Source organism: Ursus maritimus, unplaced genomic scaffold, assembly GCF_017311325.1.
Source record: "Ursus maritimus isolate PB19 unplaced genomic scaffold, ASM1731132v1 scaffold_31, whole genome shotgun sequence".
NCBI classification, from domain to species: Eukaryota; Metazoa; Chordata; class Mammalia; order Carnivora; family Ursidae; genus Ursus; species Ursus maritimus.
The window spans coordinates 4,752,773-4,765,157 of NW_024425675.1; the positions used below are offsets into that span (position 1 = coordinate 4,752,773).

At 37.8% G+C, this 12,385-nt stretch overlaps 1 protein-coding gene across 1 annotated transcript in view; it reads right to left on the reverse strand.

The window, feature by feature from the left end:
* The window catches only part of CCDC7 (coiled-coil domain containing 7), a 346,398-nt gene that overhangs the window by 264,136 nt on the left and 69,877 nt on the right, over nt 1-12,385 (reverse strand). The window contains exon 12 of the mRNA XM_040645272.1: nt 264-349. Within this exon, the coding sequence (XP_040501206.1) occupies nt 264-349 (86 nt within the window). The remainder of the gene's footprint in view (nt 1-263; nt 350-12,385) is intronic.

A 12,385-nucleotide genomic window follows, 5' to 3' on the forward strand; every position in this document is an offset into this window, starting at 1 on the left:
TGATTTTCAGATTTAATTCTGTTTACTTATTCCTTAATATCTTGTGGTTCATTCTCCTCTTCTAACCTACCTTTAGTTCTTTGTTCTTCCCTTGTCAGCCCTCTTTCACCATCATATCCTGGCCTGCTTATAAAACTATGTATTACGTAGTGTTATATTTTTAAGAAACTCTTAATAAGTTATGTTTATATGACCTCAAACTGTATAAAATGAAAATGTAAATTAACAAGGAAAAAATATTAACATGTAGCTTTATGTCTTACTCTTCTGAATCCTCAGGTTTTCCTTTGTCTTTTTTCTTCTCAGTTTTTATAGTTTTCTTTGTCCGATCATGTGTAGACTTTGTTTTCTGTGTAATTTAATATATGACAGAAATAGTTAATGAGGTAATAAATTAGAAAGAAATAAAAGATAATATACATTACTAAGATTTCAATTTTACTTTGAGAATTGCTATGCTGTTTCAAGGAAAATTAAACAGAAGCAAAACAAAATAAAGGATATAGTCAGAATATTTCCTATGGCAATTTACTGAATGTAAATTGTATACAAGCTAATATATATCAAAAAAATTAAGTTCCCCTGACAAATTACAGCCAGTTCTTCTAAAGTATAACATATGCCTTCCTGAAAATCATCTTACTATGAAAAATCATGCACTAAAAACTTCAGGATGTATGAGAGAAATGAGGTAAGGTGCCCAGCATGCAAAAAACACTGCCAATGATACATTTTTTTAAAAAAATAGAAACCTAATAAGAACCGTTCTGTTTTACACAGTTAAATGATTTAAGAAATACATAATACTAGAAATATAGCTAGCTCTTTATCTTGAGGAAGACTTGAAACTTGTTTGTGGAAATGAGCATCGAATAGCTTGCAACTTGTTTTTGTGCAATTTTGGAAGAAGTGTTACCTGAAATTGGATGAAAAGTTGTAACAGACGTGGACTGGTTTGTCACACTACAAACACGGTGAATGAACCTATATAGTGTATAGAGTCAATTTTCTGCTTTCACCCAGTACTTTTCACAGATGAAATTGTGCGTAAACACATGTAAAATTCATATTTGGCTCAAATTGTTCGTGTTCAAACAAATTTGCATTTCAAAGCAAATATAGGAGAACTAACCACATATTTTAAAGTATTCTTGAACTATGTAGTAACAGATTATTTTATACAAGAAAGTGAGAAAAAACCTAACAATTAGATTATTGAAATTTATAGATGCCCTTAATGATAGAGACCTATTAAGGCACGCATTAGGTGTTTATTTCCTGTATTATACCACAACTTCCAACACACAAAATCACTAGTGGCAAAGTTCTCACTAGTTAAACAAAAAGTGTAATAATTCCTCATAAAATACGAAAAATAAGTATAATGATGAATTTTTAATGAGAATTGTTAAGGTCCCCAAATAACTTTCTAGCTTAAATATCAGTTTTGGGATATATTCCCTATGTGGAAAAATCTAATATACATTGACAATTAAAAAATACTTTAAAAGCGAAAAAGAAAAAGACTAAAAAATAGTGATAAAAAATGATCAATAGATCATCAGTGAGTTGTGAGAAAACTTCAAGTGACTAATATGCTTGTAATTGCAGTATATGATGGAGAGAAGAGGTAAGGAAAGAAAATAAATATTTGAGGAAACAATGGCCAAATTTTATTCACAAATTTGACAAGAACTATGGCTTGTGGTTCTTTGACAAGAACTATGGTTCTTGTCAAATATAGACTGCAATAACCTAAAACAAGACTGTAAGCGCTTTACTGTAAAGCAACCAATAAAGCAATCAGTTGAGCAGCAAATACAAAAGTAATAAAGAGTTTGTTACCTGGATGCGGGGTGCTATTGTAACATATAACTAAAAATGTAGCAGTGGCTTCAGAATTGGACAATAGGCAGAAGCTGAAAGAATTTTATGAAGCATGAAAAAAATATATTTAGCAAATTATGAAAAGAAGAAAAATACTTTAACTTGATAAATGATATTGAGAAAGAGAGGCAGGCACAGGTATGCTGACTGACCACAGAAACAAGAAAACGTTCCCTTTATAACTGGGAACAAATGAAAAATACCCACTCTCCTCATGTCTATTCAGTATCATTCTAGGGGTCTTTCCCAGTGCAGCAAGGCAAAAAAGAAAAAAGAAAAAAAAAAAGAAATAGCATTTCAAATTGAAAAGCAAGAAAATTTAGGCAATTATTATTCACACATACTTTGACTTTGCAAGTAGGAAATAAAAAGCTAACCATGATGACAGTTTAGGTAGATTTCCAGATGCAAAATTCAATACAGAAAAATTTATTACACTTCCCTAATAGTAGTTTAAAATATCTTTTAAAAAGACAGCAATTAAAATACCATAAAAATATGAAACATCTAAGATTAACAAAATGAATGAGCTTTATGAAGAAAATCATAAACACTGTAAGCATTAAAGAAAACCTTAAAAATGGAGACATTTAATATTTATAAACAAATAGGTAAATCTTGATATCCTAGATGTAAACGTCTACAATTTGATGTACAGATTTAATGCAATTGTAGAATTTGACACATTAACTCTAAAATTTATACAAAAGTGCAAAGACCAAAAAATAAATAAGTTCTTATAAATAACAAGGTAGGTTGACTTGCCCTACAAAATATCAGGACCTGTTCTAAATCTCTAGCCATTAAGGATTCCAGGCATTAACACAGAACTACACAAGACCAGTGGAACAGAATAGAAAGTAGAAACAAATCTTTAAGCAGTGACATTTTCTAGAAACAGCATACCAAAACATACACAGGTAGAAGATCCCTTTTAGGAAGCTATTATAGAAAACCAGGTGTTAGCAGAAATGAAATAAATAAGGAGACAAACTGTAGGCCAAATGTGCCTTGTGGTCTTTTTTGTAAATAAAGTTTTATTGCAACATAGCCGTGCTCATTCATTTGTGACTATTTTCATACTATAGAAATGGACTTAAGTTGCAACATAGGCTGTATGGCTTACAAAACCTAAAATACTCATCTAGCCCAGTAAATGTTTGCTGATACCTGGAATAACAAAATGGATAACTCAGTAATTAGGGAAATACTACCAAGTTATAGTAGACACAGGATATTTGTGCCCAGTATCCTTTTTACCTTTTGTTAAGAAACAGCACTACATTTTAAGGCAGGTTCTGCACTTCCCCCATCTCAAACTGTCCTGGTGACATTTTACCTAAGTGAAGTCAATAAGATCTAATCACTTAAAAATTGACTATTACGGAAGGGAAGCAGTTGGAGCTGAGTAAACCCAGAGTCACTATCCAAAGGGATGGGGGGTAGGGGAATAGCTTCTCCTTCCACATATCTCCTTCACATTTCCCCTTCACATTTCCACACAATGATCACAAATGCTACAAGTAATTTCCAATGAAAGAAGTTAAGAACAGTCATTCACTGATTACATCTCACATATGTAAAGTATAAGAAATGTGGCCACTGAACGTTAATATTTTTTATTTTGAAGTTTTCATTTAAATTTCAGTTAGTTAACATATAATGTAATATTAGTTTCAGGTGTAGAATTTAGTGATTCATCACTTACATACAATACCCAGTGCTCATCATGACAAGTGCCCTACTTAATACCCATCACCCATTTAACCCAGTTGAGGAGTGAAGCAGTAATGACGTGCAGGAATGGAGACAAAAATGAATAAGAGGTATAATCTATCGACAAGCACAAAGTTTCTATAAATCAAACAAGAAAACCATGTTGTATCACAGACCATATATTGAAGAGATTCATACAGAAATAATTGTTCTATAGAGCAGAATAATTGCGGTTTAGAGACACAAAACCTAAAGAAATAACACAAGAAAGCAAAATCAGAAACTGTGGCAACATCTTCAAGTCATCTAAAAAGCTCCCAAGTTTTTTGTATGTGGATCTAGTGCATGATTAAGGTGTTGCAAAATTCCTACACTTGGCCAGACTATTCAATTATTTAATATGACAATTACTACTTTATATCTATTTATTTACTTATTTTTTAAATTTTCTATTCCTACTTGGAATGCTACCTAAATGAAATTATTCCTCACTGAACATACGTGACAGCCTTGATCTAATATATTGAACACTTGTGTAGGATCACTGCTTCTCTAACTGATTAAAGAGCAAATTTTCTGGTCCTCCTTCTGCTTCCTCCTCTAGTAAGAAAGAAATATCAAGAAACCAACATTAATGAATTCAAGGGTACTTTCCTTTATTTGATTTGACCTTACATTGAAATATAGAGTTTATGAATTTATGAATTTAAATGGTTAATAAATTTTTTTCTAAACCATTTGATTTTGTCTATAGTTTGACTTTTATAAGTTATTTAAAAATAGCAAAAGAGAAAAAAAGCAGACAAATTTTATCCTTAGTATTTCTTCTATTCACTCTACTTAGTATAGTGAATGTGTACACATACATTACATAACTGCAAATACAATAAAATGTATTTAAGATATATTTGAGGAGGTGGGAGAGAAGATGGTAGATGAGTAGGACCCCAGACTCGTCTCATCGCACAAACACAACTAGATAACTATCAAATCTTTCTAAATACCCCAGAAATTATCCTGAAGACTAACAGAACAAACTCCACAATGGGAAAGAAGAAGCCACATCAAAGAAGTTCTGAAGTAGGGAGACATGGTTTGGAGGAGAAACAGGATGAGGAAGCAGAAGGCCAGCTGAGGACAAAGCAGAAGCTGACACCCGACACCGACCCCCCCCCCCAACCATATGATATGTGTGACATTCCTCAGGCATTCTGGCTGCCCTAAAGCTATGGAAAGGAAAAATAAATAGTTAACTAATAGAGATCACAATCCTGCAGGATAGGAGTCTCCCTCAGTTTACAAATGTCCCAGTGAATTACAAGGAAGAAGCTTTCTTATCAATAGCCTAACTTCCAGAGACCCATAACTCAGTTTCCTGAAGCCCTAACATCACCCTCCCCTCCATAAAATTGAGGGAGGCTGAGGCAGAAGGAAATGTAAATAAAATTGAATTTCTTTTAAACCTACAGCCCATTGATAAGGATGTGTGATAGGAGGAATGTAACATTCCTCCAGAAAGCTCCCAACTATCTTACTGTTAATGCCTTACCAGAAGGAAAAATAACCTTAACTTGACAAATAGCAAAGCCAACAGTATCCTGTGTGTCTTCTTTAATACATGAAAGTTCTTTTCAAACCTCCCTTTTCCTTACCTCCCCCAACCCCATAGTATATGATCACCACCCCTCACGACCCCACTGCAGCTCTTTCTGCCCATGGGTCCTGTCTCTGTGCTTTAATAAAATCACCTTTTTTGCACCAAAGACGTCTCAAGAATTCTTTTTTGACCATCGGCCTCAAACTCTAACATCTTTCCTACATCAAAACAGACTTTTGGTGCTGCGGAGGAGAGGGAGCTGTGGTCATAGAGAAAGCCAAGTGAGAGAGGAGCACACAGGGGAATACACAAGGAAAAAATTTCCCCAAAGTCATTGGCTTGGAAAACAAGAGGGGTGGATTTTTATGACCTTTTGCAACAGACAGGCCTTAAAGACTAGAGTTTGAAAGGTCACCAGGATTGGCTGTTAGACCCCAGAGGGCATTGCCCTACTCCTGGAGAAAAGGGACATATGGTGTGGAAACAGTGATCTGAAAAATGCCTGGGTCAGCATTTATAGTGATGCCTCTCTGGGGACAAAGTTGCTGGCTGGTACCATTTCTCTCCCCCACCCCTCACCATAAACACAGAGCCAACTGAGGTAAGTAGCACAGCACCAACACTAGCTACCTAACCTGCTTACACCTGCTTACACCCCTGCACTCTGGCAGTACTGCCCTTCTCCATCAAGCTTGCCTCAGTCCCAGCAGAATGGGACCCTCCCCCAGAAGACCAGCAGAAACCCCTGCCCACAGCACATCTCCCAACCAGAGAGTTTGGCAGGGTTTCAGTTCTAGTGGAAGTAGTATCAGGTCTCATTTAACAAGCAGACCAGAGCAAGCCTTGTTAAAAGTCACCATATTCTGGCCGAGGACCAAACACTGCCAACTGCAGGTGAGGACAGGCTTTTCAGATGACTGGCCTGAAGGATAGAGCAGCCAAAATACAGCAGCAAAGCACATGCAGCACACACCAGAGACACTCCCTTGAAGTGCCAGGCCCTGGGCACTATAAGATCTCTTCTTCGTAAAGCCATTACCTCTCAGGAGCAGGAAACATAAGTGGCTTTTCTAACACAGAGAAGGCAGAGACTTAAACAAAATGCCAAGACAGAGGAATTCATTCCAAATGAAAGAATAAGATAAGGTCATGGCCAAAGACCTAAGTGAAACGGATATATGTAACATGCCTGATGGAGAATTTAAAACAACAGTCAAGGATACTCACTGGACTTGAAATAAGAATGGAAGACTTCAGCAAGGCCCTTACCCCAGAGATAAAAGTTAAAAAGAAATCATTCAGAAATGAAAAATGCAATAACCAAGATTGGAAACAGACTGGATGTAATGAATACAAGGCTGGAAGCAGAAAAACAAATAACTGATACAGAAGATAAAATAATGGAAAATAATGAAGCTGAACAAAAGAGAGAAGGAGGAATGGAACATGAGAACAGACTTAGGGAACTCGGTGACTCCGCCAAACATAATAACATTCATATTATGGGAGTCCCAGAAGAAGAGGAGAGAGAAAAGGAGGCAAAAAATTTATTTGAGGAAAAAATAGCTAAAAACATCCCTAATCTGGGGAAGGAAACACAAATCCATATCCATGAGGCAGAGAGAACTCCCATCAAAATCAACAAAAGCAGACCAACAATACCAAGACATATTGTAACTAAATTTGCAAAATATAGTGATAAAGAAAAACAACCTTAAAAAGGCAGCAAGACAAAAGTCCCTAACTTACAAGGGAAGACCCTTAGGGCTAGAAGGAGATTTTTCAAAAGAAACTTGGCAAGCCAGAAAAGAGTAGCATGATATACTCTAACTGCTGAATGGGGGAAATCTGCAGCCAGAATATTCTATCCAGCAAGGCTATCATTCAAAATAGGAGAGATAAAGAGTTTCCCAGAGGAACAAAAACCAAAGGAGCTCATAACCATTAAACCAGCCCTGCAAGAAATATGAAAGGGGACTCTTTGAGTGGAAAAATCTCCAGGACACTGACTTTACAGGTAATACAATGGCACCAAATTCATATCTATCAATAATTACTCTGAATATACATGGACTAAACACTCCAATCAAAAGACAAAGGGTGTCAGAATGGATATAAAAACAAGACCCATCTATATGCTGCCTACAAGAGACTCATTTTAGAACTAAAGACACCTTCACTGAAAGTGAGGGGATGGCTAAACATTTACCATGCAAATGGAGGTCGAAAGAAAGCTGGAGAAGCAATATTTATGAGATAAATTAGATTTTAAACCAAAGACTGTAACAAGAGATGAAGAAGGAAGTAATATAGGGGACTATCCAACAAGAAGATCTAACAATTGCAAATCTTTATGCCCCCAAGATGGGAGCACCCAAATATATAAAACAATTAATAACAAACATAAAGGAACTAACTGATAATAATACAATAATAATAGGGAATTTTAACACCCCATTTACATCAATGGACAGATCATCTAAGCAGAAAATCAATGAGGAAACAATGGCTTTGTATGGCATACTAGACCAGATGGACTTAACAGATATATTCAGAACATTCCATCCCAAAGCAGTAAAATACTCATTCTTTTTGAGTGTACATGGGACAATCTCCAGAATAGCTCACATACTAGGTCACAAATCAGACTTCAACAAGTACAAAAAAACTGAGATCATACCATGCATATCTTCTAACTACAATGCTATAAAACTTAAAGTCAACAACAAGAAAATATTTAAAAAGACCACAAATACATGGAGGTTAAACAATATGCTAGAAAACGATGAATGGGTCAACCAGGAAATCAAGAAGAAAAAAAATTTTTGTGGAAACAAATGAAAATGAAAACACAATGGTCCAAAATATTTGGGATGCAGCCAAAGTGGTTCTAAGACAGAAGCATATAATAATACAGGCCTACTTCAAGAAGCAAGAAAAATGAAAAAAGATGGCAGAGGAGTAGGGGACCCTATTTCAGCTGGTCCCCTGAATCAAGATGGGTATCTACCGAACCATCCTGAAACCCACAAAATCAGCCTGAGACATAAGAAGATACATCTGGATCTCTACAAATGAACATCTCCAGCGCTGAGTATTGAGGTACAAAGCAGGGAGCCGTGAATCCGCGCACAGATATCAGAAGATAAACAGAAGGGGGAGGGAGTGGCTGTGCTTGGGCGCCGGGAAGCAGAAGCCTCCTGTGCTGGGGAGCCGGCTGGACTTGCAGACCTTGCGGACCGGTAGTAGGTGGGGGGTGGGGCGGAACTAGACTGAAACAGGGAGTTCGGGGTGCCCGTGAACCCGACTAAAACTGGGAGCTTGGGAACGCTCGAAACAGACTGAAACTGGGAGCTCCTGAGTGTGCACTCGAACCAGACTGAAAACTGGAGCTCTGGAGAGCACGCAAGAACCAGACTGAAACCGGGAGCTCGGAAGCGCACGCAGGAACCCAGGACAGCTGGTGGTGTTAGAAGCACAAAGGGCAGAGATGTGCTGGCCCTGGGAGCGAGGATGGGAGAACGGCTGTGGGGCACACAATCCGGGACACTGCGGGTTTTTAGCAGCACCAACAGAAATGGAGTTAGAGTGGCCAGGAGAGCTCAGTAAAGAGCAGACTGTGAACTCCCTGTTCTGAGACAGAGGTTTGAATATGGTCACTGCAGCTCTGACCCTCAGAAGAGTGACAGAGAGCCTCCAGGGAAAGCCCCCAGAGAACAAAAGCCTGGGAAAACCGGTTTTCACTGTGTCTATCGCCCCTGCCACAGGGGACAGGGCAACTCTACCCAAACAGGGTTACCTGACTATCAGCATGCCAGGCCCCTCCCCCAGAAGGCAGGCTGAAAAAACAAGCCCACATCCCTAACGTCCCTATAAAACAAATGCATCTTTCTTGGGTCCTGGTCAATAATTTGGGCTCTGTACATCCCTACAACCACACCTCATCAGAATGACAAGGAGGAGGAACCCCCCAAAAAAGGAAAGAAACAGAGACTGTGGCCTCTGCCACAGAACTAATGGATATGGATATAACCAAATTGTCTGAAACGGAGTTCAGAGTAACAATGGTCAAGATGATGTGTAGGCTTGAAAAAAATATTAATGAAAATATTAACGAGAATATAGAATCTCGTTGGGCAGAAATGAGAACAAATCTGGCAGAAATTAAGAATGCTATGAATCAAATGCAGTCTAAACTGGATGCTCTGTTGGCCAGGGTAAATGAGTCAGAAAACGAATTAGTGAGTTAGAGGATGAGATGATAGAAAAGGAAGAAAGAGAAGAAACATGGCTTAAAAAACTCCACTTTCAAGAGAAAAGACTACGGGAGATTACTGACTCCATGAAACATTCCAATGTCAGAATCATCAGCATCCTGAGAGGGTGGAGAAAGAGAGAGGTCTAGAAGAAATATTTGAACAAATTGTAGCTGAGAACTTCCCTAATCTGGCAAAGGAAACAAGCATTCATGTCCAAGAGGCAGAGAGGACAACAGACTGACAGCACGTCACATAAGAGTACAATTCGCAAATCTTAGATCCAAGGAAATGAAAGCGGCGAGGGGGAAGAGATTCCTCATGTACAGAGGGAGGACTATCAGAATAATGTCGTACTTGTCTACAGAGACCTGGCAAGCCAGAAAAAGCTGGCAAGACATATTTGGAGCACTAAGTGAGAAGAACATGCAGCCAGGGATCCTTTATCCATCAAGGCTGTCATTCAGAATAGATGGAGAGACAAGGACCTTTCAAGACCGGCAGAAACTGAACGAATATGTGGCCACCAAGCCAGCCCTACAAGAAATATTAAGGGGGGTTCTATAAAAGTAAAAAGACCCCAAGAGTCATACAGAACAGAAATTTACAATCTATAGAAACAAAGACTTCACAGGCAACATGACAACATTAAAATCATCTCTCTCAATAATCACTCTCAATGTGAATGGCCTAAATGCTCCCATAAATGACACAGGGTTGCAGATTGGATAATCTGACCCATCCATATGCTGTCTATAAGAGACTCATTGTGAACCTAAAGATACATCCAGACTGAAGTGAAGGGATGGAAAACCATTTTTCATGCCAATGGACCTCAAAAGAAAGCTGGGGTAGCAATTCTCATATCAGACAGATTACATTTTAAGCTAAAAACTGTAGTTAGAGATACAGAAGGGCATGATATTATTTTTAAAGGGCATATCCAACAAGAGGATCTAACAATTATAAATATCTATGCCCCCAACAGGGGAGCAGCCAGATACACAAGCCAACTCTTAATCTGAATAAAGAGACATACAGATAATAATACATTAATAGTAGGGGACCTCAACACTCTGTTCTCAGCAACAGACAGATCATCTAATAGAAAATCAACAAAGAAACTAGACATACTGGACTAGATGGACCTCATAGATATATACAGAGCACTACACCCCAGAACAACAGAATACTCTGTTGTTCAACACAGTACTAGATGTCCTAGCAATAGCAATCAGACAACAAAAAAGAATAAAAGGTATTCAAATTGACAAAGAAGAAGTCAAACTCTCTCTCTTCACAGATGACATGATACTTTATATGGAAAACCGAAAAGACTCCACCCCCAAATTACTAGAACTCATACAACAATTCAGTAATGTGGCAGGATACAAATCAATGCTCAGAAATCAGTTGAATTTCTATACACTAACAATGAGACTGAAGAAAGAGAAATTAGGGAATCAATTTCATTTACAATAGCACCAAAAACCATAAGATACTTTGGAATAAACTTAACCAGAGACGTAAATGATCTATACTCTATAAACTACAGAACACTGATGAAAGACATTGAAAATGACACAAAAAGATGGAAAAAACATTCCATGTTCATGGATCAGAAGAATAAGCATAGTTAAAATGTCTATGTTACCCAGAGCAATCTACACTTTCAATGCCATCCCGATCAAAATACCAATGACATTTTTCAAAGAACTGGAACAAACAGCCCCTAAATTTGTGTGGAACCAGAAAAGACCCTGAATCGCCAAGGAAATGTTGAAAAAGAAAAACAAAGCTGGGGGCATCACATTGCCTGATTTCAAGCTGTACTACAAAGCTGTGATTGCCAAGACAGCATGCTACTGGCACAAAAACAGTCACATAGATTAATGGAAGAGAATAGAGACTCCAGAAATGGACCCTCGACTCTATGGCCAACTAATCTTTGACAAAGCAGGAAAAAACATCCAGTGGAAAAAAGACAGTCTCTTCAATAAATGGTGGTGGGAAAATTGGACAGCTATATGGAAAAGAATGAAACTTGACCACTCTCTCACACCATACACAAAGATAAACTCCAAATGGATGAAAGACCTCAATGTGAGACAGGAATCCATCAAAATCAGAGAGGGAACATAGTCTGTAACCTCTTCGACATCGGCCACAGCAACTTATTTCATGACTCATCTCCAAAGGCAAGGGAAACAAAAGCAAAAATGAATTTTTGGGACTTCATCAAGAGAAAAAGCTTTTGCACAGCAAAGGAAACAGTCATCAAAACAAACAGGCAACCCACAGAATGTGAGAAGATATTAACAAATGAAACTGCAGATAAAAGGCTGGTATCCAAGATCTATAAAGAACTTCTCCAACTCAACACCCAAGAAAAAAATAATCAAATAAAAAAATGGGCAAAAGATATGAACAGACACTTTTTCAATGAAGACATACAAATGGCTAACAGACACATGAAAAAATGTTCCACATCATTAGCCATCAGGGAAATTCAAATCAAAACCACATTGAGATTACTACCTTACGCCAGTAAGAATGGCAAAAATTGACAAGGCAAGAAACAACAAATGTTGAAGAGGATGTGGAGAAAGGGGATCCCTCTTACACTGCTGGTGGGAAGGCAGTTTGGTACAGCCGCTTTGGAAAACAGTGTGAAGGTCCCTTAAAAAGTTAAAAATAGAGCTACCCTATGACACAGCAATTTCACTACTGGGTATTTATCCCAAAGATACAGACATAGTGAAGAGAAGGGCCATATGCACCCCAATGTTCATAGCAGCATTGTCCACAATAGCTAAATTGTGGAAGGAGCCTAGATGCCCTTCAACAGACGAACGGATAAAGATGTCGTCCATATGTACAACGGAAGAGTACTCAGCCATCAGAAAGAACGATTTCTCAACATTTGCAG